At 39.5% G+C, this 25,181-nt stretch overlaps 1 protein-coding gene across 7 annotated transcripts in view; it reads left to right on the top strand.

Moving 5' to 3' along the window:
- The first annotated feature begins 349 nt into the window (after window positions 1-349).
- Window positions 350-25,181, top strand: part of NFIB (nuclear factor I B) — a 444,693-nt gene continuing 419,861 nt past the window's right edge. For 2 of the 7 annotated variants that reach the window (XM_077911994.1, XM_077911986.1), the window contains exon 1: window positions 357-486. In XM_077911994.1, the coding sequence (XP_077768120.1) occupies window positions 391-486 (96 nt within the window). In that variant the 5' untranslated portion in view covers window positions 357-390. Of the gene's footprint in view, window positions 487-25,181 lie in introns of all 7 variants that reach the window. The other 5 variants (XM_077911987.1, XM_077911992.1, XM_077911993.1 and 2 more) reach the window with 5 other exon arrangements.

Genomic DNA, 25,181 nt, shown 5'->3' with positions numbered 1-25,181 from the left:
TCCCTCCCGCCCCCCTCCCCTCCCTTCATCTGCTCAGCAAGGACCATGGACCATGTCAAACAATATACAACAGAGAAGAATGCAAATAAACTTTAGTCTGCATAGCCCAGCAAAGCAGTTAGCCGCCCACTTGCAAGATACTTAACTCTTGTGCACATGATACACAAAGAACGCTAGCTACTTTCACCAATCCCTTTAGACCAAAAAAAAAAAAAAAAAAGGCAAAAGAACTGATCCTTGTCTTTCTATCTGTGAGGTTGCAGTTCCTCCTGCTAATAAAGAAGCTTTTCCCATGATGCAGTGTGATAAGGATTGGCCTACATGTAGTCCAGAAAGCCACCGCCGATGTGTCCTTGATTAGGTGTCTTATCTTCCATTGAGCTGCATCTGATGAAGATTGCTGACAGCATGATGGCTGGGAAAGCATCGGACAGCTCCATAAAATGGCAGCTATGTTATGACATGTCAGCCAGGACCTGGTGGATGGTAAGTTTGGCGTGTTAACATTTTTTTTCTCCCACCCCCAAAACCTCCCCCCTCCTTTCTATTTGAGCTCCTCCTTTATTGTTTCATGCACGTGTTATAAAGTTCCCTGCCTGCGGAAAGTTCAGGCTCCAGTTGTGGGAGCCTGGGGTGCCTTCGCACACCAGCGCGCTAGATAGGATTTCCCCGCTATTGTGGCCAGGGACATAGGCCTTTTTTTTTTTTTTTTTTTTCCTTTAAGAAGGGGAAAAAAAAAAAAAGGCAGTGTGAAGTTTTGTTCACTTTTTTCTTTTTTTCAAAAAAAGAAAAATGTAAATGGTCCACTCGGGCCCCAGGCTGGCTGGTGTGAATTGTATGGAGGTGGGGCAGTCACTGGGGGATTGGAGGCTTCTCGGCTAATTGTTCTTGCATTAGTCTTAAAACAGAGTAATGTACTTCTTTCTTGGGCTTCTCTGAATAATGATTTAGAGAGTGTATTGTATCATGTTGTGTGCAGTTGCCTCATCAGTATGCGACTGTCCCCCACGCTTCGCCTTAATTTGGAATCCACCTCCCTTTCAATGAATACTGTAACTGGAGCAACCACTGATTACTATGCCACTCAGCGTAATTAAATTTAGTTAATGAGGATATGCATATTCAGTTCATTATTTTTCTTTGCTCGGGCAAATGTGTGTGGGTTTGTTGTTGCTGGGTAGTTGGTTTTTTTTTTTTTTTTTTTTTATCCCCATATTTGTCCAGCTGCAAATTTGGGAAGAGGGAAAAAAAAAGGCATAAAAATTCAGGACTCTGATGAGTTCTAGGATTCAACTTGCAAAATAATATCGAGGGGAGAGAGGCTGTAACTTTCTTTACTCAGGATGCTGGATTAGAGGCCATAGTTTTGGGAAAGGAAACCTTTCACGTCGAAAAAGTGCTATGTGAAAATTTTCAATCTACTGATTTCTGTTGTGTGGACAATGGTCTCTTGTAGGCAAAAGTCGTGACATGAATGGGTAAACCTTCTGCAGGCAAGCATTCCAGGATGAATATTAAATTCATCCTTGGCTTAATTCAGCTGAGCATTTATTTATTTTTCTTTCTTTCCTTTTCTCTTCTTTCTTTCCTTTCTGCCCCCTTCATTGAAGTCTTGACTGCTTTTGCTCGCTGGCTTTGATAATTATTATGCTTCCTACAAGGGCTGTTTTCTCACAATTAGTACAGTGTGAGACAATGGGCACTTTATTCTAGGTGGGGAGGGGTGCGGCCAGCCCTGGTGGTCAGCCCATCGCCGGTGCCCAGACAGAAGGGAGCGCCGGCCCAGTGGTCCTGGCTTCTGGCTCTGCTAGGCAAGGGAGTTCTTATGAATGTGTGCATTTCCCGAAAGGTAGAAATTATGCTGTTTCTTCGAGGCTCTTCCTGGGCGCCCAAGGTGCAGAGAGGCTTCACCGAGCGCTGCAGTTGTCCTCGTGAGCGGTCTCATTAATGCGAGGTGTGGGAGCCTGCAGGAAAACTTTGCTGCCGCTACTTGTTGCTGCTCTGAGTGCTCAGTTCCTCCAGAACAGACAGAAAGCCTGCCTCCCTTCCCTTCTCTCTGGCTCTCAACCACTTTCTTCCAGTTGGAGTACATTTTATAAGTGATATAAACTCTACAGTGGCTGAGTTTTGTTTCTGATTCCATCTCTTATTAGACTTGAGCACTGTGCGGGTACGTGGGTGCAATGACCTCCTAAAACACTGGTGGATATTTGGAGAAAGAGATGGCAAAGTGCTTATATAAAAGATGTGCTTGATGCGACTGTACCAAGACTTGGAAGTGGGGTTTTGATGCTTACTATGACTCTTAATGATCATTTTAGGATGTTCCCAGAAGTAAGGTTGAAAATCAGTATTTAAAATGAGAGATTTTTTTTTCTGTTGGAAAAAAGTAAAAAAAAGAAAAAAATTCACTCTGAATTTTTTTTTACTTAAAAACTGGGATTGATATGGGTATAAGAGACCATCCCTGTAAATATTTCGCCATTAAATGTCGTCAACCTAGCTCTGTACAGAGAGACCATAGCTTCCCAAGAGAAGCATGGTTGTAAATACTATTGTTAAAGGTTTGTGTAAGCTGATTATTCATTTTTAAAGATTATCTTCTCTTATTGCCTGAGAAGATGCAGAATATATATAAGCACAGGTTCAGAGGTAAAATATTAAGTAAAAAATACTTGGTGTAAATTATTTTCATATTAAATCTTCATTAGGTTTACATGAGTGGCATGCATGTTTCTTATTAAGGAAAATTTAATTTGAATAAACTTTGTTAATTTGGGAAAAATGTCTAAGAGCTTAATACTTAGCGTGTCATTGAAAACTTGGAATGACAGATGCTTTGTAGAAAGTTTAATCAAAATAATTATTGCAGCTTGTTAGTAATATACTGGAAGAGAGAAGAAAGTGTATGTGGCGACATTACCACGATTCTGCTGTGTGGGATTTCAGGAATATTTTTGAAAGGTGTTTTCAGGTTATAAACTAGTTTATTGTGATTCTGCTCTCACTATGACATTGCTCCTTTTATTTTTACAATTATTCTGGGGTTTCTGTGTAAGAAAGGATATTGTATCCTTATTTGGCTTAATCAAATGAAGTTTTAAGTAACCAAATCCTGAATGTGAAAGCTTCAGCGCTAAAGGATCCCGGCAATTGCTTCCTGACTTATTGTCTGTTTCACTTAGATTCTCTTATTGTGTGACAATGATCATAAATTCTACTTGACAGGGAAAAAACCCAAACAAGACGTAGTTGTCCAATTCTACATCTGTTTTCCTTCCTAGATAGGCATGTTTTAGTAAAACAGAGAGGAGGAAAAACATTTTATTGAGACAGCTAAAAATAAACAAGCACAAAAAGAGTAAACTCACTGTATGTATGTGTGTAGATGTTAAATATCATCTACATACAGGCAGTTTTTTAAATGGTGCATCTTAGATGTTTTACTTCTTCAGATTATTTTGCATGTAACTCCTTCAAGGAGGAAAATCATGTGAGCAGTTTAAGTCACAGTTGGTTGGCTATATTTAGAGTTCTGTTGATGACCTTTCACAATATTTAAAAATACCGCTTGGAATGTATGCAAGCCGCATCTCATAAATAGCACTATTTCATTATTGGTTATCGATGAGGCTATATGTTTCCTTTTGAACTACTGAAAAATAAAAGCAACAAAAGCAATTCTGGGACTTTCCATTCTGTTTTGCACTCCTTATTTAAAGCTCTCTGTAGGACTTATTAGAACTTCTTTGTTAGCTATTTGAAACTTCAGAGTAACGGGTATTCACCAGACATTTTTTTTTTCCCTGAATTTCCCAAGTCTAATCCTTTGATCCCATCAGAACCAGGCCAGAACATTTGTAAATTTACCTAATCACGAAGGGCAATTATTTAAATATGAATCCACAAAATTTATTTGAAAAACTAATTGCTGGTCTATGAGACTTGAAATCCTCAGTCTTATAAATATTAAAATAAACAAGCAGATAAACACAAAAATTAAGCAAGATCTCATATCATCAAAGGCACAAAGATGACTCTTGGTTAAAGATTAATTAATCTACTCGGTTGCAATGTACTTTTTATTTTTCTTGAAAGGAAATTTATTTTTTGAGAAGTTGATGTGTTAAAATATGATACTTTAATATACCTTATTGTTTGTTTTTAGACAATATTAATAAGGTGGACAAATGCATCACTTGTTTTAAAAATAAAGTTCTGTTCTCAATACAAAGTTGAATTCAATACTTTGATGACAAATGTCAGTACAGGTAGGACAAAATTGAAGAGATTGTTTTCACAGCAGATGTTTCTTTAAAAGGCTTTGAGAAGTTGAGGTGAACTTAGATTTACAATGGACTATTTTTAACTGAAAACCTGAAAATTAATCTATCTTCTTACAAATGCTGGCACTAGTATATCTTCTGGTCTGTATGTTATTTTACTTTACTATAAACAAAAGAATTCCTGAAGAGCCTAATTAATAGGCTAAAAATAGATTTGAGAAAACTCCTGTGTAGCCTGATGACCACATTTATAACCCTGTGGTAATCTCCCAGCCATGCAAAGATATATCTGAAAATCAAAATTCAATACTTATTTAATTTCAAATTTTGTCTTATTTCCTTCAGAGCTATAATTGAATGTGGAAATGTAATCAAAACTAATAGACACCATACAGATAATAACTATATCAACTAGTAGCCCGAAGATATTATGTCTATCCATTAAATATATTTCCAGAATTAGAAGCTATAAAATTTGTGCCTCACTCAACAAAGTTTTGTTAAGAACTTACCATAGCCAGTCAGTGTTGTTGGTACAGAGATGACCAATGCTGTCTCTGTTCTGGAATCAAACCCGAGTCCCAGTGTTATAGGCGGGGGATCGTCATCATACTAACAAACGCTTCTAAATGATTTCTGTTAAGAAAAACAATAAAATGCTTAACTAAATGATTTCTGTTTTTTCTATAATGTTGGTAAATGCATAGCTATTACATTTGCAGATTTGCTGCTCGTTGTCTGAGTTAGTTAATACATCTTTTCATTCCTTGCTCATCTTGAGAGGTAGTTAACACTCTTTCTTAGTCTTACAGGTGTATGTTAACGTTGCCATTACCTAAGCCAGTTTCTGTACAATTGATGACATTGGCAAAAACTAATAGATTATTACATGAGTCACTGAGTAAAAAAACAACAGTGACGATGATGATATCTGAGTGAAAAACATGATTTCGACATCTGTAAATAAAGTTACCACATTTTTAATATTTCAAACTTTGTCATAGACAAAGTTTTTTGTCTATGTCTTTTTTCATCATGCATCTTCCATACTTATATTCTTTAGTGATGAGTTTTCATTCCTAATACCATTCTAGTGTATGTAAATAAAAATGAACTGTACGGCAGATGTCATTAAATATATTAATGTTCTTCCAAGATACTTTGTTATCTGGGAGTGATATTTATCTTATCTTCTGAGATTTATTTTCACTTGTGTGCTTGCCTAACAAACACAATGTACAAACTTTGGATAAGGAAAATATCCTTCGGATCCCATCTTGATAAATAGTGATTATATGGTTATTAATTTAATCGGAGAGTAAGGAAACACAAGTGCCTGTCCATCCTCTTTTCCCAGGTCTTTTTTGGAAGCAAAGGGTCATGTTCTCAAGGAGAGTTATCTCTTCTATCTATGGGAAAGCTGGTGTTCATTTTCCAGTATAGGGACTGGTCAACAAAGAGAGATATCCGATGCTTGCAACATCATTGAAACTATAGCGTATTTTCTGGAACGGAGCTAAATGATGTCAATCACTACCTTTGGATATTTTAAAATTCTCTGGGATTGTTATTTTGTGACATTTGACAATTTGTGATCTATACTTTGGGGGGCTGAGAAAGTGAACTTGGATATAGGAAAATGTACTAGTGAAGATGTACCAGGCCAGCGAAAAAGAATGACATTCCTCTGTTGTATTGCAAGGCACCTTCAGTGGAGAAGTTGTTTTCACAAAAAGTTCTGTTAAGGGAGATGTGTAGGTATACTCTGTATTTCACTAGCTTTAAGTGTTTAAAATCTTATTGCATTTTAAGTGCTTAAGCAAAGAATCAGGAGACTAGAAAGTTATCAGTCAGTGTTTGTTATGATAATTATTATTTCAACTAACTTAGCATGCTTTGTAATGGGGCAGCTTTAGCATATCATGTAACGGACAGCTTTAATAGCAATTTTCATTTCTCACTGTTCTAACGTAAATTTATCCCAGTACTTCTCTGAAAAATGACTTTATTCAGAAAACAATTATTTTTTAACTTCCCACTACTATGTTCATTTTCTGAGGTTATAACATAATGGATATGTTTATGAGCATAGGGCTGAATCCTGGGAAATGTAGATTTGGTGACCTCTGGCAAATGAATCTGCTCCTCTCGTGGCTGGTAGAGCCAGCTGTAAAGTGCAGATAATCGTACTCATTACTTGTCATTCCAACCTGTCGTGAGGATGAATGAGATGGAGTCAGTGAGGCACCTGGTGAATGCAGTGTAAATACCAAGTTCATGACACATACCCAGGGGGGCCAGTATAAGCCAGGACTATTATAGAGTTTCGAGTCTGAGCACTTAGTAGGTGCTCAAAAAACACACAGGGCAGATTAAGTGAATGTAATTGTAGCATTTTCTATGGGACTTTCATACTCATGTTGACTTTTTGAATTCATATAAATTTTATCTGTGGGAACTTCATAGACTAAAGCAATCCTAAAAATTCAATATTTTCTGTCTCAAATTGTAGCAGATTTCTTGGGGCCCCTGGGTGGCTCAGTTGGTTAAGCTTCTGCCTTCTGCTCAGGTCATGATCCCAGGGCCCTGGATCAAGTCCTGCATGGGGCTGGAGGTGAGTGGAGAGTCTGCTTCTGGCCTTTCCCCCTGTTTGTGTGCATGCGCTCTCTTTCAAATAAATAAAGTCTTAAAAATTTTTTTAGCAGATTTCTTAAAAGCAGAGCCTCCTTGTAGTGAGATTCAATAGCTACTGTTAAACATTAAATGTTATGATTTTTAAAAAATGTTACTATTTTAAGGGTTAAAAAAAATCAGTGATCGTAGAGGGCCTCCAATTTGCCAGACACTTCCCAGGTTCCTTGGGAGGCAACTTAACACAAATCAGTCTTCAGCACAAGACGACGCAATTGCCATTACCGGCCTCACCATATAGATGAAGCCACAGGACTCTGAGGGTAACCACTGTGCGGAAGCGCGGTCCCCAACTAGGGGGGAAAGGGGCAGGGAACACTAAAATCCACCGCGTCTGAGTGTGCCCGCCTCTCCCCCACAATCCAGCCGTCAACCGTGCCGGCAAATGACTCATGATTTGTGGCCGAGGTCAAGGTTCTGCAGCCGCCTGCCCTGCACCTGCCTGCCCCCCTCGATTCAAGCCTGACCTCTTTCTGGGGCTCAGCTCGCTCTCGCTGGGTGAGCTACTTCACTCACTCCCAAGCTGCGCCCGAGGTTGTACAGCCCTAGGACTGGAGGTGGCTGGAATTCCTTGGAAATGTGATTCCATTCATCTTTCCTCGAGACAATTAGATTCGCTATAGGCATAAGCCATCTGGGGGAAATTTTTTGGAAAGAAATTGGCAAGCAAAGCATTTCCATTTTCAGGTTTTGATAATATCTGTTTACCTCATGGGGCTGTTGTGAGGCTCCAATGAGATAAAACATAATAAACGACTTGAGATCTGTAACATGCAAAACCTGATCGAAGGTACACGTATTATTAGCTAGTGGTGTTAAACATAAGTAGGTGAAGAAAAGCTTTCCAGAATTTTACCAGTCTTCTGGAGCATGAGATAATGCTAAATTTCCACCAGGCAACACGGAAAATGCTGGCTGTCTAAAATGTTGTAGGATGCTCTTTGCAAATTCTACTGCTGAACTCAGAAGGATTAATCTTTCACATAACAATGCACGACTAGTTCACCAACGTCCCAGGCAACAGCAATGCTAGCGGTGACCACGTTTTATACATTTAATGGGAAGGCATGGAATAAGCAACATTTCCCAAATGCCATTTGTACCATCATGCAGTTCAAACCTTCATTTTTTTAAAATTGATGTAAGTTTGCTCTTTCACTTGGACCACAGAAGACTCATGTTGTAACAATTCTTTGATGAGGTTATTATTATAGCCCACACTTAGTGTGTACTTTAAGGAAAGATTTAGTTTATCATATAATGGACAGCATATTATGCTATAAATGGGATATTTTTCTCTCTTATTTTCAGGATTGTTAGAATTGCAACTGTTTGAATTGCAACACCGTAGCATTTTTGATACGTTTTCATACTGTATGAATTAGGCTGTATGAATGTTCCAATACAAATGAACCCACTTTATTATATGACATTTATTAATTATGAATATAAGATTTGTTTAATGTTATTTAGTTGCTCAACTAAAATTATAAACCCCAAGAGGATGGGGACTGTGTCTTACCGGCTCTAGATGGTATTTTGCACATAAAAGGCCCTTAATAAATAATTGTCAAATTGCACCAAGACTATGGCTTTCCCATAGTGACTAATGGGGATAGTGGTCTCAGTGGGTACCCAGGATGTGCATTGATCAATGATGATAGGCTTCCAATCTGTGACCTATTATGAATCAGCACCTACCCTCTCCAAGATAAAACTTAAATGTGTTAGAAGCATGTAGGAATTACCATGAGATTAGTAGCAAAGTTTTAAGGCTGAGGGCAGAAGCAGCAAATTCATATTTTCCCTTGGAGCAGACAGGCTCATGGTCATTACCAAGTGGTAAGCAGTAGACCAATAAAGCATCTTTGTCGACAAGGAGCATCTCCTGCTTTCTCAACTCTACCTTTATCACAGTGACTAAGACCTTTCAGGCACCTAATAAGTTAGAGAATTTGGAAGAGGCTAATGTAGTTGTAATGTGTAAGTGACCAAAGCAAGGTGACTTTGAAATTGGTGAGCTTTTTGGTCTATTTTCTTATTTTTGATGACATCCGTTTCATTTCAGAGGATTGATTGTTTTTCCACTCGGAGATTTCAGTGATTTTTCCATGTGTCTTACCTAGATTGCAATGTTGGGAAAGGCCTTGGTGGTGGCCTGACATTTCAACATTCAGTGTTTGGGTGAGGGCTTGGGGAACACGCCAAGAATAACAGAAATCTAAATTGGGATGGGTACGATATGGAGGGACACACGTCTTTGGAAAAGGGAGAAAGAAGGTCTCCCAGCAAGGTTAAGAAGTGACTGCTTCTATATGATCTCTTTGGAGTGAGCAAAAAAGTGAAAAATTCCATTTATTTGGACTAGGCCCTGTTTCAACCATATAAACTGGCATCTGAATGAAAACTGAGACACTGCTTCCCAATGCCAGCACTCAGTGCTCTGCAGCCCAATCTTCAGAATCTGGAAGGTCACCGGCCCTTAATCTCATGACCCTTTGTCCTTGATGCTGTCACTAAAGTGAATGTGGAGGAGCATTCTTGAGGCCCTTGACAGGCACTGAAGTCCTCTCAGCTAGACACAACCTTTCTCTATAAGCTGTACTTGTCCATCAGGCAGACACTAGTGAGGACAATAATATGGTGATTTTCTAGAATCACAGGTAGTTTGCTATTATTGATAGACATGAGCAGCCAATTCTTTCACCTTCTCTATAAATTTCCTCAGGCTTGCTCCAAGGTGGAATGGTAAAATACTATGCAATGCAACAATGCTCAACACTTCAGAAGAAACAGCAATGCTTTTTTATCCTTAAATCAAAGGAATAACACTAAATTGCCATTTTATTTGTCCAATAAGATATTAATTATCTTATGTGAGGCTTTTCATTTTTTTGGCACCAAAGATGTTTATAAATGGTACCCCACATAACACAAACCGCATGTTTACGTAGCACGAATGTTCAATCAATTAGTTTACACACACAAATGCTGGAATATTGATGACACGTGTTAGCTTTTAGTGGGAAAAAAGCCAACAGAGCTAATTTGATGCATTGATCCTTGGGACATGCACACAGATGTGAACCTTTGACTTCATCACAAGTGATTTGGCTGACAAACAGTAGCTTGTAATTATTGTTGCACCATCGTAAATTAATTAACAAATCAATCAATCAGTTTGGAACCAGCAGCCCAACCACATTTGTCAGTTTGGGATGTTTCTCTTCATTTTATCTCCTTTACACTTTTTTTTTTTTAATTCAGATGCTTTGAAAACGTTTGCTTATGCCAGATTAACTTTTTCTTAAGCTTGAAAACATGATTCTAAATAATAGCATGGGTGGAAGGAAATATTGCTATTGATTAATATTCTCAAAACTCTTGACCATAAGGCTATCAGTGGGTAGAACGAAGAATTATTGAGTCTCAGATGTAACTCCCTTTTTACAGAAGAAATGGAGGCTCGAGTGTTTAAATAGTTTGTCCATGTTTACCCAGCTACCAACAGGCAGTGCCATCATTAAAAGTCTGGTCATTGGCACTTTCCACTCCACTGCAATTAACCAAAGACATCAAAGCACTCCTGAACAATATGTGGAGTTGTTGCAATTCTAGCCAAAAGCAAAAAACTTGACATTTCAGTTAAAGACCTTATTCTGGATGAAACTACCATTTCTGAGAGGCTTTGTGAAATATTAAAAAATAGTTCTTGGCTAATATTTATCACTTTCTAGCCTTCTTGGGATGTATTTGACACTTAATGTAAGTTCAAGGAGTACAATGTGATGATTCGACATATGTATATAATGTGAAATGATTACATTAAGGTTATAATAAGGTTAGCAACACCCTCAATACCTCATGTAGTTGCCTCTGCGTGTGTGTGCACGTGTGTGTGTGCGTGTGTGTGTGTGGTGAGGACATTTAAGATTCATTATCTTAGCAAATTTCAAGTGTACAATGCAGTTTTGTTAACTACAGTCACCATGCTGTACATTAGAGCCTAGAACTTATTTATCTTATAGCTGGGAGTTCTTGGATACCTTTCTGCAATCTAATTTCAAGAGTTTCAAAAAGGGGGGGTGGAAGACCTCTGAACCCTTCTTTGTTCTGTTCACTATGGCCTTTGTCCCTGTCAACCTCAGTAGCATCATGCACTGCTGTGTTAACAGGATGTTATTGTTTTCTTTTGTTTTGCTTCATTTTCTTGTCCTAAATCAATGGGGATTGTAGAATGACAGTTACACTAAGAATGGAAAAAGCTGGACGGATGTCCCTAAGCTGGTGTGTAAGCATAAGCAAGCCATTCGACTTCTAGGCCCTGCCTACTTCTTTGTGCCACTGTTAGAAGCAAATGAATGCAGTGGTTTCCAACTTTTGGGGGCCTTCCATCCAAACCTAGCACACACAGACATAAATATATAGAATGAAAATTAATATTCATAAAACAATCTTTACCCTTCCTGCCTAAAATACACTTTTAAGAGTTTTCATTCTGTTCTATTTTGCCTTTTTCAATAAGAGTGTCATATCTAGCTAAATTGATATCTTAACCCACTACTGGGTCACAACACAAGGTTTGAAAAATACTGAGCGAACATGCAAGTGTTTGGTGAGCTCAAATTCAATATCTAAACAGAAATGTTTCAGATTCTTGTGTCTAAAGGTCTTTTACTATTGGAGCCCCCTTTTTTTTTTTTTTTTTTTGGTTATTGGAGCCCCTTTTTAAAGGACTTTCATACTCTTGGAAGAATGTGATTATTTGTGGGACTCTGGCCCCATTGAAGTTGTAGAACTTTCCACTGGGGCGTTTCTCCTCAGAGCTACTCTAAGGATGACAGAGTCAGTCGAAGTCAACCCTTGGCAGGAGAACAGGTAGCAACATAGATAACAGCTATGGGGCTGGGTCCATGTTTGTTTGTTTATTTTTAAAGATTTTATTTATTCATGAGAGACACAGGGAAAGGCAGAGGCATAGGCAGAGGGAGAAGCAGGCTCCCTGTGGGGAATCTGATGTGGGATTTGATCCCAGGACCCTGGGATCATGACTTAAGTCAAAGGCAGATGCTCAACCCTGAGCCATCCAGGTGCCCCTGAGTCCATGTTTATAACACATGTTGAATTCTTATCTTCTTGAGAAAAATAACAATTTTTAGAAGAGCTCTTTAATTTACAAATAAGGCAATAAAAGGCAATTGAAGTGTTCGAGGGGGAGAAATGATGTGTGCAGACTTCACTGGTCAGCTACCACTAGAAAAAAGAAATGGCCTTTTGATAAACATCAGAGCATATGGGAGAATGTGTTTTCCTAAAGAGTCCCCCCCCACCCCCAAGCCCTGAAGTTTTTAGTAGAAAGACATCTTAGGACTGTGGTTACCTACTGCACTTTACATGCGCATTGTGTGACTGCAAGAAAGTGAAAGATGATAGTTTCTTTATAATACGGGAACTTCATATTCTTACTAACATACATTTTATAAATGTTGATAAGGTAGAGAACCGAAGTAAGTGAAATTAAAGTGGAAGGGAATGTAGAATATAAAAATAGCTTTTGAAGGGTATTTCAGATGATCTCGAGAGTCAGAATAGCATCGCGGTGGAGTCAGGCTTCTTTTTTTTTCCTTAGGATTTTATTTATTTATTCATGAGAGACACACAGAGGGAGAAGCAGGCTCCCTGCAAGGAGCTAGATGCCGAATTAGATCCCAAGACCCTGGGATCATGACCTGAGCTGAAGGCAGATGCTCAACCACTGAGCCACCCAATGCCCCAAGTCGGGCTTCTAAGACCGGACTACCCTGGTTCAAATCCCAAATATGCTGTTGACCAGCTGGATAAACTTAGACAAATGACTTAATCTCTCTGTGTCTCACTTTCCTTGACTGTTATACATGGAGATGGTAGCAGTGTCTGCTTTGTAGTGTGGTAGTGAGGATTAAATGAGGTAATATACAAAAAGTGCTCTGCCAGGTATATAGCAGGACCCCATGGTAACAGTATTAACTGCAAATAAAATAATCACAATGTTTTACAATAAAGCATTTTACAATAATTAAGGTCTATAAATAAGGAAAACCAGATGATATGGTTAACCCCCCACCCCCCAAACAAACAAACAAACACACACTGCATGTTGGGGAAATGATTCTTAGCCATCAAGTCAATGACTTTAGGGTTAACTGAGCAATTAGCTCTGTGGAGTTCCAGAAAGACTTCACTTACCATTTGTTCTAAAAAAGTGTTATCTCCTGGATTCTGAGCTCCCATTCATTTTATTATATGTACTAATAATGCCACTTATTTTATTTTTTCCCTGAACTCAATGGCGTTTTTCTGGGGAACAGATCAAACCTTACTTAGCCTTATATTTCCTCTCCCAGCTTCTCTTCCCACCCTCCAATACTCTTGTACAGGAAGGGGATCATTCTAGAAGACTTGTTGAATGAGATTGGGCTTGCCTTAAATTCTAGTTTCACAGCCTATCAATGCTTTGGGCACATAATTTATAAATTATACAAACTTATAGTAGTAATATATTAAATAAGAATAAATATGTAAATTTATAAATAAAAACCAGTCCTGCTTTTCATAGAGGTACCCCCAACACCTCTTACACACACAACTTATAAGTTTAGAGTTGTACTCTAAAAGCTCACTATAAGTCAGTCATTAGAAATTTTGTATCAGGGGCACCTGGGTGGTTCGGTGGTTGAGCGTCTGCCTTCTGCTCAGGTTGTGATACTGGAGTCCTGGGATCGAGTCTCACATTGGGCTCCCCATGGGGAGCCTGCTTCTCCCTCTGCCTGTGTCTTGGCCTCTCTCTCTCTCTCTGTGTCTCTCATAAATAAATAAAAATTTTTAAAAAAGAAATTTTGTAATATGCGCAGTAGATGCTCGCAGGACCATCTGAGATGATTTCACCCACAGTGTACCAGGTGCAGTAATGACTCCAGGGAACTGGGGCCAGGGGCATAGCTCTTTCCAGTCCTGGAGAAGGACCCTTCCTCCTCTCAATAACCCCTTTCTCAACAGGAAAAAAAGGAATTCTCCATCTCCAAATGACTGAGCATAGACTCTAGTGCTTTAATCCAGAAAAAGGGGGGGGGGGTGCGGTTTGAGAACTGACAACATGGCCTAAGGCCCCTGGAGAGTGCAAATGGGTCAGGGAAGGCCCTTTCTCTGTCATTTGCCTATAATTGACAGGAAAGAGAGGGGGTAGTTCTGCAACTTTCCTTCTTCTATGACTTGGTTTCCCCTTCTCCCCATCTTCCTCTCTTGGGTTTCTTCCCATGGCTCTCTTCAGCCCCAAAACTGTAGGATAGAAGGAGTAGGAATTAAAGGTTAGGATTGAAAGTGGATCTAACTTCATTTTCCTTGTCCTCCTTTCTCACTTCTACTCTATTCCTCTGTCCCACCCGTCCATCCCTAATCCCACCACTGAATACAGATCACAATGAGAGTTGGGGAATCTAGACTATCCAGCCGACTAATGGGTGGTGTTGACCAGCAAGAGTCTTGCCTCCAATGGGCCTCTCAATTGGTGGGGAATGATTATAGAGGTGGGTACAGGAGGTAAAAAAAGAACTTGTGTTCTCAAGCGGCCATGCAAAGCCAGCCAGGGCAAGTCAAGAGGTGCCTGTGTCCATGAACATAGACACCTATCCTTCAGGTACTTATGCCAAACATAGGGTCGTGAATCGGTGAGTCCTTAGCCTCTATGAAAACCATAAATGCCTTTGTGATGACCTTGCTAATACATGTCTTATCATTTAGAACATCCATCTTTACAATGGTATAGAGACCCAAATGTTTTCCTCCCTATGAACACCGTATTTTCAACTGCATAAGTCTACTTATTTTGTGAACAAATTTTCATAGATCATTTACAAAAAATGGTGTATGAACAAGACAGACTTAGTTCCTTTCCTCATGGGACTTACATGTAGTGAAGAATGCAGTGTGGCAAGTCCTCTGTTGGTCGGGTATTGGCTGTCATGGAACTATATAAGAGAGGCGGCTAACTCATCTTGGAAGTGCCAGTTTCACTCTATGCAAAGAATAGAGGGGAGAAAGTTAATTTCTGCCAAGGGATCAGCATGTGTCAAGGCCCAGTGGCACAGGGAGCATGGCTCTTGGCCTGAAAATAGCACAGAGAAGGTGTCATGCTGTAAGTGAGGACACTTAAATTGAGCAGAAAATTCCACACCAAAATCTCTGGTATTTTGCTGATTGATATAAAGGGAAAATGTTCAAAAACAGGGCCATGGGCTATTAAAACTACCCTACCTCCACACCACCACTGCCACTACCACCAGCACCACCATGCCACACACCACATATCCCCTGGAAGACAAGGATTTCATTATAGTGAAACTTCACAGACATAGATCAAATAACACAGGACAAGGGTCTAAGCTCAGATGGCTGCCGTTTCTGCAAGTTTCTGGTTTAGCCAGCCTATTAGACTGTAGCCAGATGTACTGTGTTACCTACATAATCCTTATCAGCAGCATTCCATCTGTGTCACCCAAGTAGCAGGAATTAGGCAGGCACCCTTTTGGAAAGTGGCCCAAAGGGTGCAGAAAGCAGGTATCCCTCGGAGGCATGTAACCCACATCCTTCTATGCTCAGAGAGAAGAAAAACACATTGAGTTTCTGCCCCAGATCCTCACTTGAATTGCTCCCGCATTCCAGAGAGAGGTTGGTGGGGGGGAATTTGGGAGGTTAGCCGTGGGCCTCGGGGTGATGATTACTTTGTAATGGAACAAATTAAATTATGTGAAATTTTAGATGCTTTCCCCCTGCCCTGGCGGCTCCCAATCTCTTTAGGGGTAGTCAGGAAAAGGAGACCTTCACAACAGCTGCTTAGCTGCTTGAGCTCAGAGAGGAAAACCATAATTTGTCTGTAATCCCTAATGCCAACAGTTGTTCATTAAGAAACAAAACTAATGTAATCTTGATTATTTGCTCAGATTTCTACTCTATCATGTTTTGTACATCTGGCAGGCTAATGTAATTTTCTTCAGAAACCCAAAGCAATCTGGTGCTCAGACAACACCATGCAGATTTAGGTAAATTCCAAGCTCAGATTAGCATAATACTAACTAATCACGAATATCATTTGCATTCATTAGAGTGTTGGGGAAAAAATTGTTTCTAAATGGCAGAAAATTGAAAGAAAGATTAAGGGCAAGAGCTTCAAAATCCTGTTTGGCTTGATGCAACTATATTACAGATGATTTTTTTCTTCCAAGGCCTAATATTTAATGTGGAAGTATTAATTAGAGTATTGGAAAAAGATTGCATCTAATTGGAAGAAAACTAAGAGAGATTAAGGACCAGGCGTGTGGACTTGCTTTTGCTCGATTCACGTGTGGAAGAGATAATTTCCCGTGCAATGCCAAGGAGCTTAAATGTGTAAAATATAGGGTTATTAATTTTTCAGAAAGAACCATGGCCTTTTTTGAGATAATGGAAAAACACAAGTTTTTTCTCTCGTGGAGTAACCACATACCAGTCAGTGCCTTTGTTTTTACCATCATGGAACAGAACGAAGGTAAAAAATTAAATTCCGAAGTCTGAAATACCCCAAAATCAAGGTGAAATCCCAGAAAGCCCACACACTGGGAAAACCTAAAAGTCATGGTAATAGATCCCAAATGCTGTACTGATTTTAAAAATCATAATAAAATACCCCCCACTCCTGGTAGTTAGCTATTTTCCCTGCAGTTTCCCAGGTCCAGCCATTTGGCAGAAGTGGAATTGGTGGCAGGCCGTGTGCTGGGGCCTGTGCCGGACTGTGGTCGCAGGCAATTGTCTATAAATCCTGTCTTTCCGCAGCTCGGCTGCTGCGGGGCTCGGCTGCTGTGGGGCTCAATTCAGCACTGGCTTCCTGAGGGCTCGGAGCAGGTGCTCGCCAATGGCTTTGGCTTCTCCCTCTGACAGATGAGCGAGCTGAACCTGCTCCCCTGGTGAGAAGCCAGCTGAACAGCCATTAGCAGCCCCGCATTTGGATGTCCAGGCTAGCTTAGCTGCTTGCAGAGTCCGGACTGTTGGAGATTCAGTCTTCGGCCTCGGGACCCATGAGCTCCAGGGCTTCAGGGAAGGATGGTATAGAAACTTGTTGCTTAAGGTGTGAACTGGGTATCTGGAGCTTGTTGGAAATGCTCAATCTCGGTTCCCACCCTAGACCCACTGAGTCAGAATCAGCATTTGCACATGAGACCCCAGGAGACTCATTAAAGTTTGGGAAGAGCTGGTGTATAAGATTCTAGGCCTGGAATGTTTAGGGACATAACTCTCACCCCAGAACTTGTTATGACTCACATTGGTAGGCCCAAAAATTCGGTCTCAGGAGGTCCATGGAAGGTAGGGTCCTTGGCGCCACACTAAAGAGACACCAGAACGAACTTGGACTCAAATCCACTTTTGGGTTAGTGGGAAGGTTGGTTAATGACTTTCAGTCCAATTTCCTCCTTTTTCACAGGGGAAAACTGATCCTGTTTTAGAGGGTTGTGGGAAGTGAGTGAGCGCGGGGCTGTTTTTATCACAGCATCCTGTGCATTGCAGGCCTTGCATGGACATTAGCTCCCTCTCTCCTCTTCGGTGCTTGGCAGCCCACTCCCTCCAGCTGACCCCTTCATGTTTCCCTGCCCCAGATCCTCCCCCAGGCCCTTGAAAGTTCCCACCCCAGCAGCAAACTGGCTCCTACACCTTCAATGCTGTCCTTCTGGCTGGTCTCCAAACTCCAGGCTTTTTCTAAACCCACCCAAACTGTATCTGCCCATCGCCTATACTTTCCATCTCTCTGTTCTCAGCAAAAATGGAAGATGACTCAAAGCGAATTCAGTGTCTTAAATATTCCACTTTTGTTGGGGATTTACAAGATGCTCTCTGAGCTTGATGACTCGCAGTCCTGGCTACACATGGGATCATCTGAAGATCATTTAATAAAAAGTCCAAGTCCCCTCCTCCCCTGGGATTCTGACTCATGATTCATTTGGCTGGGGGGAGACCTAGGACCTGTATATTTTTAAAAGTTCCCCAGGTGGTTAAAAAAGAGCAGCCAAGTATGAGAACTAGTGCTTTAATAAGAGGAATCAAAGAGGCCAATAAAAAGGACGTTTTAGCTCAGAAAGATTTTTCGCTCGCGTCCGATTAGACCACTTTGGTCATCTCAGATGAAATGGGTGCTAATGTGGACTCACATCTCATTCAGTGATCCTCCGTACCATTTTTAGCTTTCTCATGAGAAATGTGTCCTGGAATTAGCTTTAGAGTCCAGGTCCCCTTTGTTAAGTCACTTAAAAAATCCTATGGGAAAGCCATTTCCTCTTCTATAGATGAATCTAGGAACATTAGGAGTATCTGTTTAGTACCTAAGTAATTTCAGAACATCTTCCTCCTGTTCTCAGTAAACTACTTTTGGAAGACAGCCAAGCAGGTGTGCAAAGCCAGGGAGATGTGGATGTGTGTGTATCTGCGCACGCGTGTGTGCGCACTCCAAAGATAAAACTACACACCAAGAAACTGAAGTATAACACCCTAGTGGCAGAATTGCAAGGTTAGGTAACAGACCAACATGTGTCAGATTCCTGCATTCCCACGTTAGAGATCTGAAAACAAACACATCAACCCTACAATCTAGCAATGTTCAATAAATGTAATTCCTTTCCTCGTTCATCCATCTACTATGAAAGCCACATTGCCATAAACTTTATAGGTCAGCTTCTCTAGCTGAAGTGTAATAAAAATAAAAATAAAAATAGCAATTAGTAAAAATAATTAAAGCTCTAATAACTGAGGTAAGAGTCACAGTAAAAATACAGATTGTTTAGACAATAAAAAGGTACCAGTATGCATTATGCAATACTTACTCTACGTCAGTTGCTATTGTAATTTCTTTGCACATATTATACCATTTAATCTGCTTAAAAATCTTGACATGGACATTACTATTTGTGTTACTCTTAAATGAACTGAAGCACAGAGAGGTCAAGTAAATTTTTCAGGGTTACACAGAGAATAAGTAATGGAGCTGAATTGGTGGGAAAAAAATCTGCAGAGTTTGCATTTTTGCCAATATGCTATAGTTAATATCAAAACTTATGAGATTCGGTCAAAATCGTAATCAAAGTAAAACTATAGCTTTCTGTTCATTTTTGTGTCTATTTTTATTTAAATAAGTGAATGGAAAAAAAAAAAGAAAAGAAGTGAACAAAACCCTCAAATAGGGAGATGGGGTAAAACAAAAATCACCCTAAGGAGAATGAGGATAAGAGGCTTTTTTTGTTTTGTTTTTTTTAAAGAAGATATCAATGACTTAGGAATAAGAAAAACAATACAATCAAAAAATAAAAAGTTAATTGTTGGGGAGAAAAAGAGAGAAAACAAACAAAAAAGCATGAAGACAGGGCTAATTAAGAGATATTTTTAATAATAAAAAGAACTTTTTATACATTTCTGTATATTTGAAAGTCTAGGTGGAGTAAGTGGTTTTTTTTTTTTTAAGATTTTATGTATTTCTTTGAGAGAGAGAGGGAGAGCACAGAGAGAGAGGGAGAGGAAGAAGCAGACTCCCAACTGAACAGGGAGCCTGATATCAGGGCTCGATCCCAGAACCCTGGGATCGTGACCTGAGCCGAAGGCAGATGCTTAGCTGAATGAGCCACCCAGGTGCCCCAGAATAGATGTTTTTTAAGGTATATATAAGCTACCAAAAATTGGGTCTAGAAGTATAAAACTTATGAAACCCCTTTTAAAAGTTAACAGAATTTTGTTTATTTAAAAAAAAAAAGGGGTTTGTACTTGACTTTATGGGAAAATCCTTTAAAAGTATCAGAGAGGGCAGCCTGGGTGGCTCAGCGGTTTGGTGCCGCCTTCGGCCTGGGGTGTTATCCTGGGGACCCAGGATCGAATCCTGCATTGGGCTCCCTGCATGGAGCCTGCTTCTCCCTCTGCCTGTGTCTCTGCCTCTCTCTCTCTCTGTGCATGTCTCTCATGAATAAATAAATAAAATCTTTTAGTAAATAAATAAAAATTAAAAAATAAAAGTATTCCATGAGAATTTCCATGTTTGGGGCATAAAAAATATGGAAGGTTATTCAACTTTTTTTTATAAAGCTAGCCTAACTCTGATTCTAAAGCATGACAGAGGAAGAAAGGAAGAAAGGAAGGAAAGAAGGAGGGGATGGAAGAAGAGTAAAGGAAGGTGGAAAGAAGAAAAGCAGGAGGGACAATAGGAGAGAATTTATTCCAATTTAATTTATAAATAAGGATGCAAGAAGCTAAGTTAAATGTTGCTACATTGATCCAGCACTATAATAAAAGTATAATAAACTGGTGAATCAAATAGTGATTTTTTTTCTGTAGGGACTATGGGTTAGTTTAATGCTATAACTTCTACTGTTTAATCTAGTGCATGCATAGTTTAAAAGAAGGGGCGAAATCCAAATAATCATTCAGATACACGCCAATGAAGATAGACCTAGAAATATGAAGATGCTTCATTAACATCACTGTCATATCTGTCTCAAAGTAAAGGCAATAATCATACTTAATGACACTGTAGAGTAGAATATCCTAGAGGATGTTTTCTAAAACAGTAGTCCCCTTGAAATGGAAAAATGCTCTTCAAAATTAAGTTTCTAGACTAACAAAACTTGAGAAGTATTCTATGACCTCCTGTAGAAGTTTGACTAGCCATATACATCCATTTGTGGGGGTTGAGAAGTGGTTTGTCACCCAGTTAGGCCATAGAAGCTTTTCCACATCGTTGCTTAGGACTGTTGATCCTCAGAGGCCATCTTGGGAAATACTGAGTCAGAGAACACAATGGAAGAAAGTTTATTCACAATGGTAACACCCATATGGAATAATTAGAAATAAACTAAATAAATATGAAGATAAACACACCTTTTACTGAGAAACTCTTTATAGACTTGACTATAGATATTGGGTATAAAGAATCTCATTCTTTATTCCTAGATAGAACAGTTTAATTTTGTAAAAATATCAGTTCTCCAAAATCAATTAATAAATCAAATATATTCAACCCAAGAGGGCTTCTTTTGCTTCTAATTTGAATGATTCTAAAGCTTATATGTTAAAACAAGATCAAGTCAAGAAGATTGAAAAAATTGGGAAAATATCTCACTTATCAAAATATATTATAAATTTGTAATATAAAATAGTATGTGTCTGGGGTAAGAAATCAGACAGATCAATTCATAGGATAAAAATCTTAAATTTGAATCAAACTGCACATAATATTCAGAATACATTCAAAGCAGTGTACATAGTGGCCAAGGGGGTGAGTTCCAGCAGTCATATGTAGTGAATCCTAATTTCAATTTGCCGCATATCAGCTGTGTGATCTCAGGCAAGTCATGTGACCTTTCCAAGCATCTGTTTCCTTATGTATAAAAGTAGGAATAACCTACTTCTAATGATATAAAATAGAAATAATCCTAGTACTTGCTTCATAAACTAACGTGTATCAATGAAATAACATTTATTAAAATAAAAACAGAAACTGGTACATAATAAGCACTGAATAAGTACTTGCTATTCTTATTATTATACAATTATTACTATTGTGTGGCAAAGGAGACTTTTAGATCACTGGAGAAAAATAAATGACATAATAGAAGAAAATGGGGTAACTGGCAAAATATTTGGAAAAAGATCATTAGTTGCATCCAAATATTTATACCATACACTAAAATCAAACATAAATGGTTGAAGAATGAAGACTCAATTTAAAAAGAAGAAAAGAATCTATAAAACAACCAGGGAAAAAGTGAATCTCAGTGTACCATAAAGACAGAATCCGTAATGGAAAAAGCCAATAAACTGGATTATATAAAAATATTACGTGTAATATTTACTTAAATCAGAAATAAATATATGACAATATATTACAAATAAATATATAAACTGTTATAAATACTGCATAATGTTAACTAGAAATATATATTGATAATATAAATATATAATTTATAAACTACAAAGTAAATGGAAAATTTGTGGAATAACAAAGATTATAAAGACTACTATGAGATCATTAATTTTAAAATACTCAAAAATTACAAAAAAAAATGAAGAAGCAATACCATGTACAAAAAAGGAATGGAAAAGGACTTGTATAGGAAAATCTTTAATAGTGTTCAAGGAAATTCAAACTGAACCAGCGAGCAACTTTTTTTTCTCCTATATAATTAGTAAAAAATGGATGATTCCCAATACTGGAAGGAGAAAGAGCCACTTTCAAACATTGCTGCTGGGAATATAAATATGTAGGCATAACAACTCTTTGGAGGACAGATAGGCAATATTTTACTTTAAAAAAAAATCATTAAAATTGGCACATCTTTTGACTTAGCAATTCATTGAGGAAATTATCCCAGATGTGGGATACAAATTTAGCCACAAGGAACTGAAGCAGCATTGTTAAAGCTAGAAGCATCTGAAATATTAATGCCGTAAGGGAAATCTTCACTCTATACTACCAAGAAGGGAAAAGAAAAGGCTACAATTCAGTATTGCCGGTGTGATCACTAAGAATAGAGGAAAACACATGGAAACAAAGGCTGACAAGATGCCCACCAAATATCTAATAGTAGTTCTTTCTCAACAGCATAAGGATCACTGGTTTCTTAAAACGTGATTTTTGTTGTTGTTGTTGTTGTTGTTGTTTTTTAGTGCTTTCTGAATTCTGCAAATTTAGAGTAGGAAAACAATGAAAATGTATTTGTCTTTTAAATGGTAACAGCCATACTTTGAAATTGGTCTGAAGACAAAAGAGAGTTTAATTGAATGTCTTCTAGGGAATGAAATCTAAACAGTGTCCTCTCCAGTTATGATACATGTTATATGCAAAAAAGCTACAAATGCTACACATGGCGGGGGGCTCTGCTATTAATGTCTCATTTCTCCCCGAAGACTCAATATCTCATTTCTCCCCGAAAACTCTGATTTAAAATAAACACAACTTTTTTTTTTAATTTTTATTTATTTATGATAGTCACAGAGAGAGAGAGAGAGAGGCAGAGACACAGGCAGAGGGAGAAGCAGGCTCCATGCACCGGGAGCCCGACGTGGGATTTGATCCCGGGTCTCCAGGATCGCGCCCTGGGCCAAAGGCAGGCGCCAAACCGCTGCGCCACCCAGGGATCCCTAAACACAACTTTTGTTAGGAACCCAAGCACCCACTGTAGTCAACACTGTCAAAGAAAATTGCGTCTATTCTAGAGAGGGGTGGATCCGGTCTCTCACTGGGCACCTTCCTCCTGTCTTTTCCCTTGTTCCTCTGTGGTTTTTGTCTGTGCAGAAGTATTGTTTTTATGGGGGCTTTTATTGCTATTTACAGGTAATTCAAAGTCTTAAACTCCAACTGGTCATGTTTCAGGTTTAAAATAAGTCATAATACACTCCACGGGGAAGAGAAGCTGCTTCCACAAAACGCTCTGAGAACCGTCTACACCTGCCAGTTTCTGACCTGTCAGAGCCACTTGCAGAGGGCCTGGGTCCCGTGGCTGTCTGTGTTAGGACTCTCCCATCCTTCTCCATTTTGTCCCAGTGCTTCAGAGGCAGGAGGGTAGTTTCATCATTCCCTGGCCTTTTGACAAACAGAATGACTTCCAGATTGGACCCAAGGAAATAAATGGTGAAGGAAGGGGAGCGGGAGGGGTTGGGGAGGGGATCATTCATGCATTTACTTCCTGCACAGTGCAGGTTCTATATGGAATTTGCCAAGCAGATTTTCCTGGCCCATGACAGTGGTGTCAGTGACACATAAAAACATCCCGCAGGGTGTACCAGAGAGAAAAAGGAGGCGGGAATATTCATTTTGTACCATTGAATGTTTGCCACAATGGAGCCCAATTTAGTAGAAGCAAGAAATGGTACAAGGGTATGTTCTTCATTGATAGAATGTAAGGAACTAATTTTTGCCATATTATCTTGGGTGGGAAAAGTGGGTGGAGGAGGATCTTCATCATTCGCCTTCTGCAGCACACGTGTGGTTGGCCACTGATAAAGGTGCCTAGGCTTCCAAATTAATCAGCACACAGCTAGCTGGCTGTCACTCTCAAGTATCCAGAAAGTTTCTGATTTACTTCTGTAGAAGAAAGAGATAGGACGCAAGCTCTACAAGGGTGTGGGGCCGGGGTGGTTTTGCTGATTGGGAGCATCCCCAGCACGAGCAACCATGCGCAGCACAGAGTAAGCCCTTCAAAAATACTTCTTGAATTAATTCATTTCAAGAACACAATTCCTTTCAAACGTTTATTGTAAGCAATACCTGTTCTCTTCCCTGACATCGGTATGTCTGCTTCTTACACCTTCATTCTCACTCCTCCAAATAACTGATGTGCTAAATATTGATCCCCAAGAAATATTAAATAATCAAAGAGGCATTATACGTCAGTGCTTTCCATTTGTTAGGGCGAAAAACCAAAGTTTTAGTTTGTGAGCAGGGCTAAAGTGAAGAAGTTGCGATTCTCCACTAAATCAAACATTTTAAACAAGCTGCGTGGTAGGCAGGACCCTTTGGGTTCTTTTCTTTTTTTAAAAGATTTTATTTGTTTATTCATGACACACACACACACACACACACACACACACACACACACACACACAGAAAGAGAGAGACAGGCAGAGGGAGAAGCAGGCTCCAAGCAGGGAGCCCGACATGGGATTTGATCCCAGGACCCCAGGATCAGGCCTTGGGCTGAAGGTGGCGCTCAACCACTGAGCCACCTGGGGAACCCTGACCCTTTGGGTTCTAAGTGAGCCACAGCAGCTTGAACTAGCAGAGGCAGAAGGGAGGGACTTACTGGTTCAAGGAATCCAAGGAGAGGTGGAAGCATCACGGTGTGGAACGGAGAGTTATAGGTCTGGGCCAGGCTGCAACCTGCAACCCCTGGCCCTTGTTCGGCCTCACAGCCCAGCCCCTGGGTGTTTGCTCCATTCCCACTGGCTGCAGAGACACTTTCTCCCTGGGATGGCACACAGGTGCCAGCACTCCCTGGACTCTGTCACACAGCTCCCCCATCCAAGGGACACCACTAATGTCGGTTCTAGATTTTATTTAAGGTGCTGGGCAGATTTCTGATTAGGTTGGCTTGGACTAGATCCTCACCCCTAGACCAATCAACAATTGCCAAAAGGCTGAGGCTACATAAGACAATGAAACTTCCC

This window comes from Canis aureus, chromosome 10, assembly GCF_053574225.1.
Source record: "Canis aureus isolate CA01 chromosome 10, VMU_Caureus_v.1.0, whole genome shotgun sequence".
NCBI lineage: Eukaryota > Metazoa > Chordata > Mammalia > Carnivora > Canidae > Canis > Canis aureus.
The sequence above is the reverse complement of the archived record's forward strand: the minus strand, read 5'-3'. Positions and strand labels throughout refer to the sequence as shown.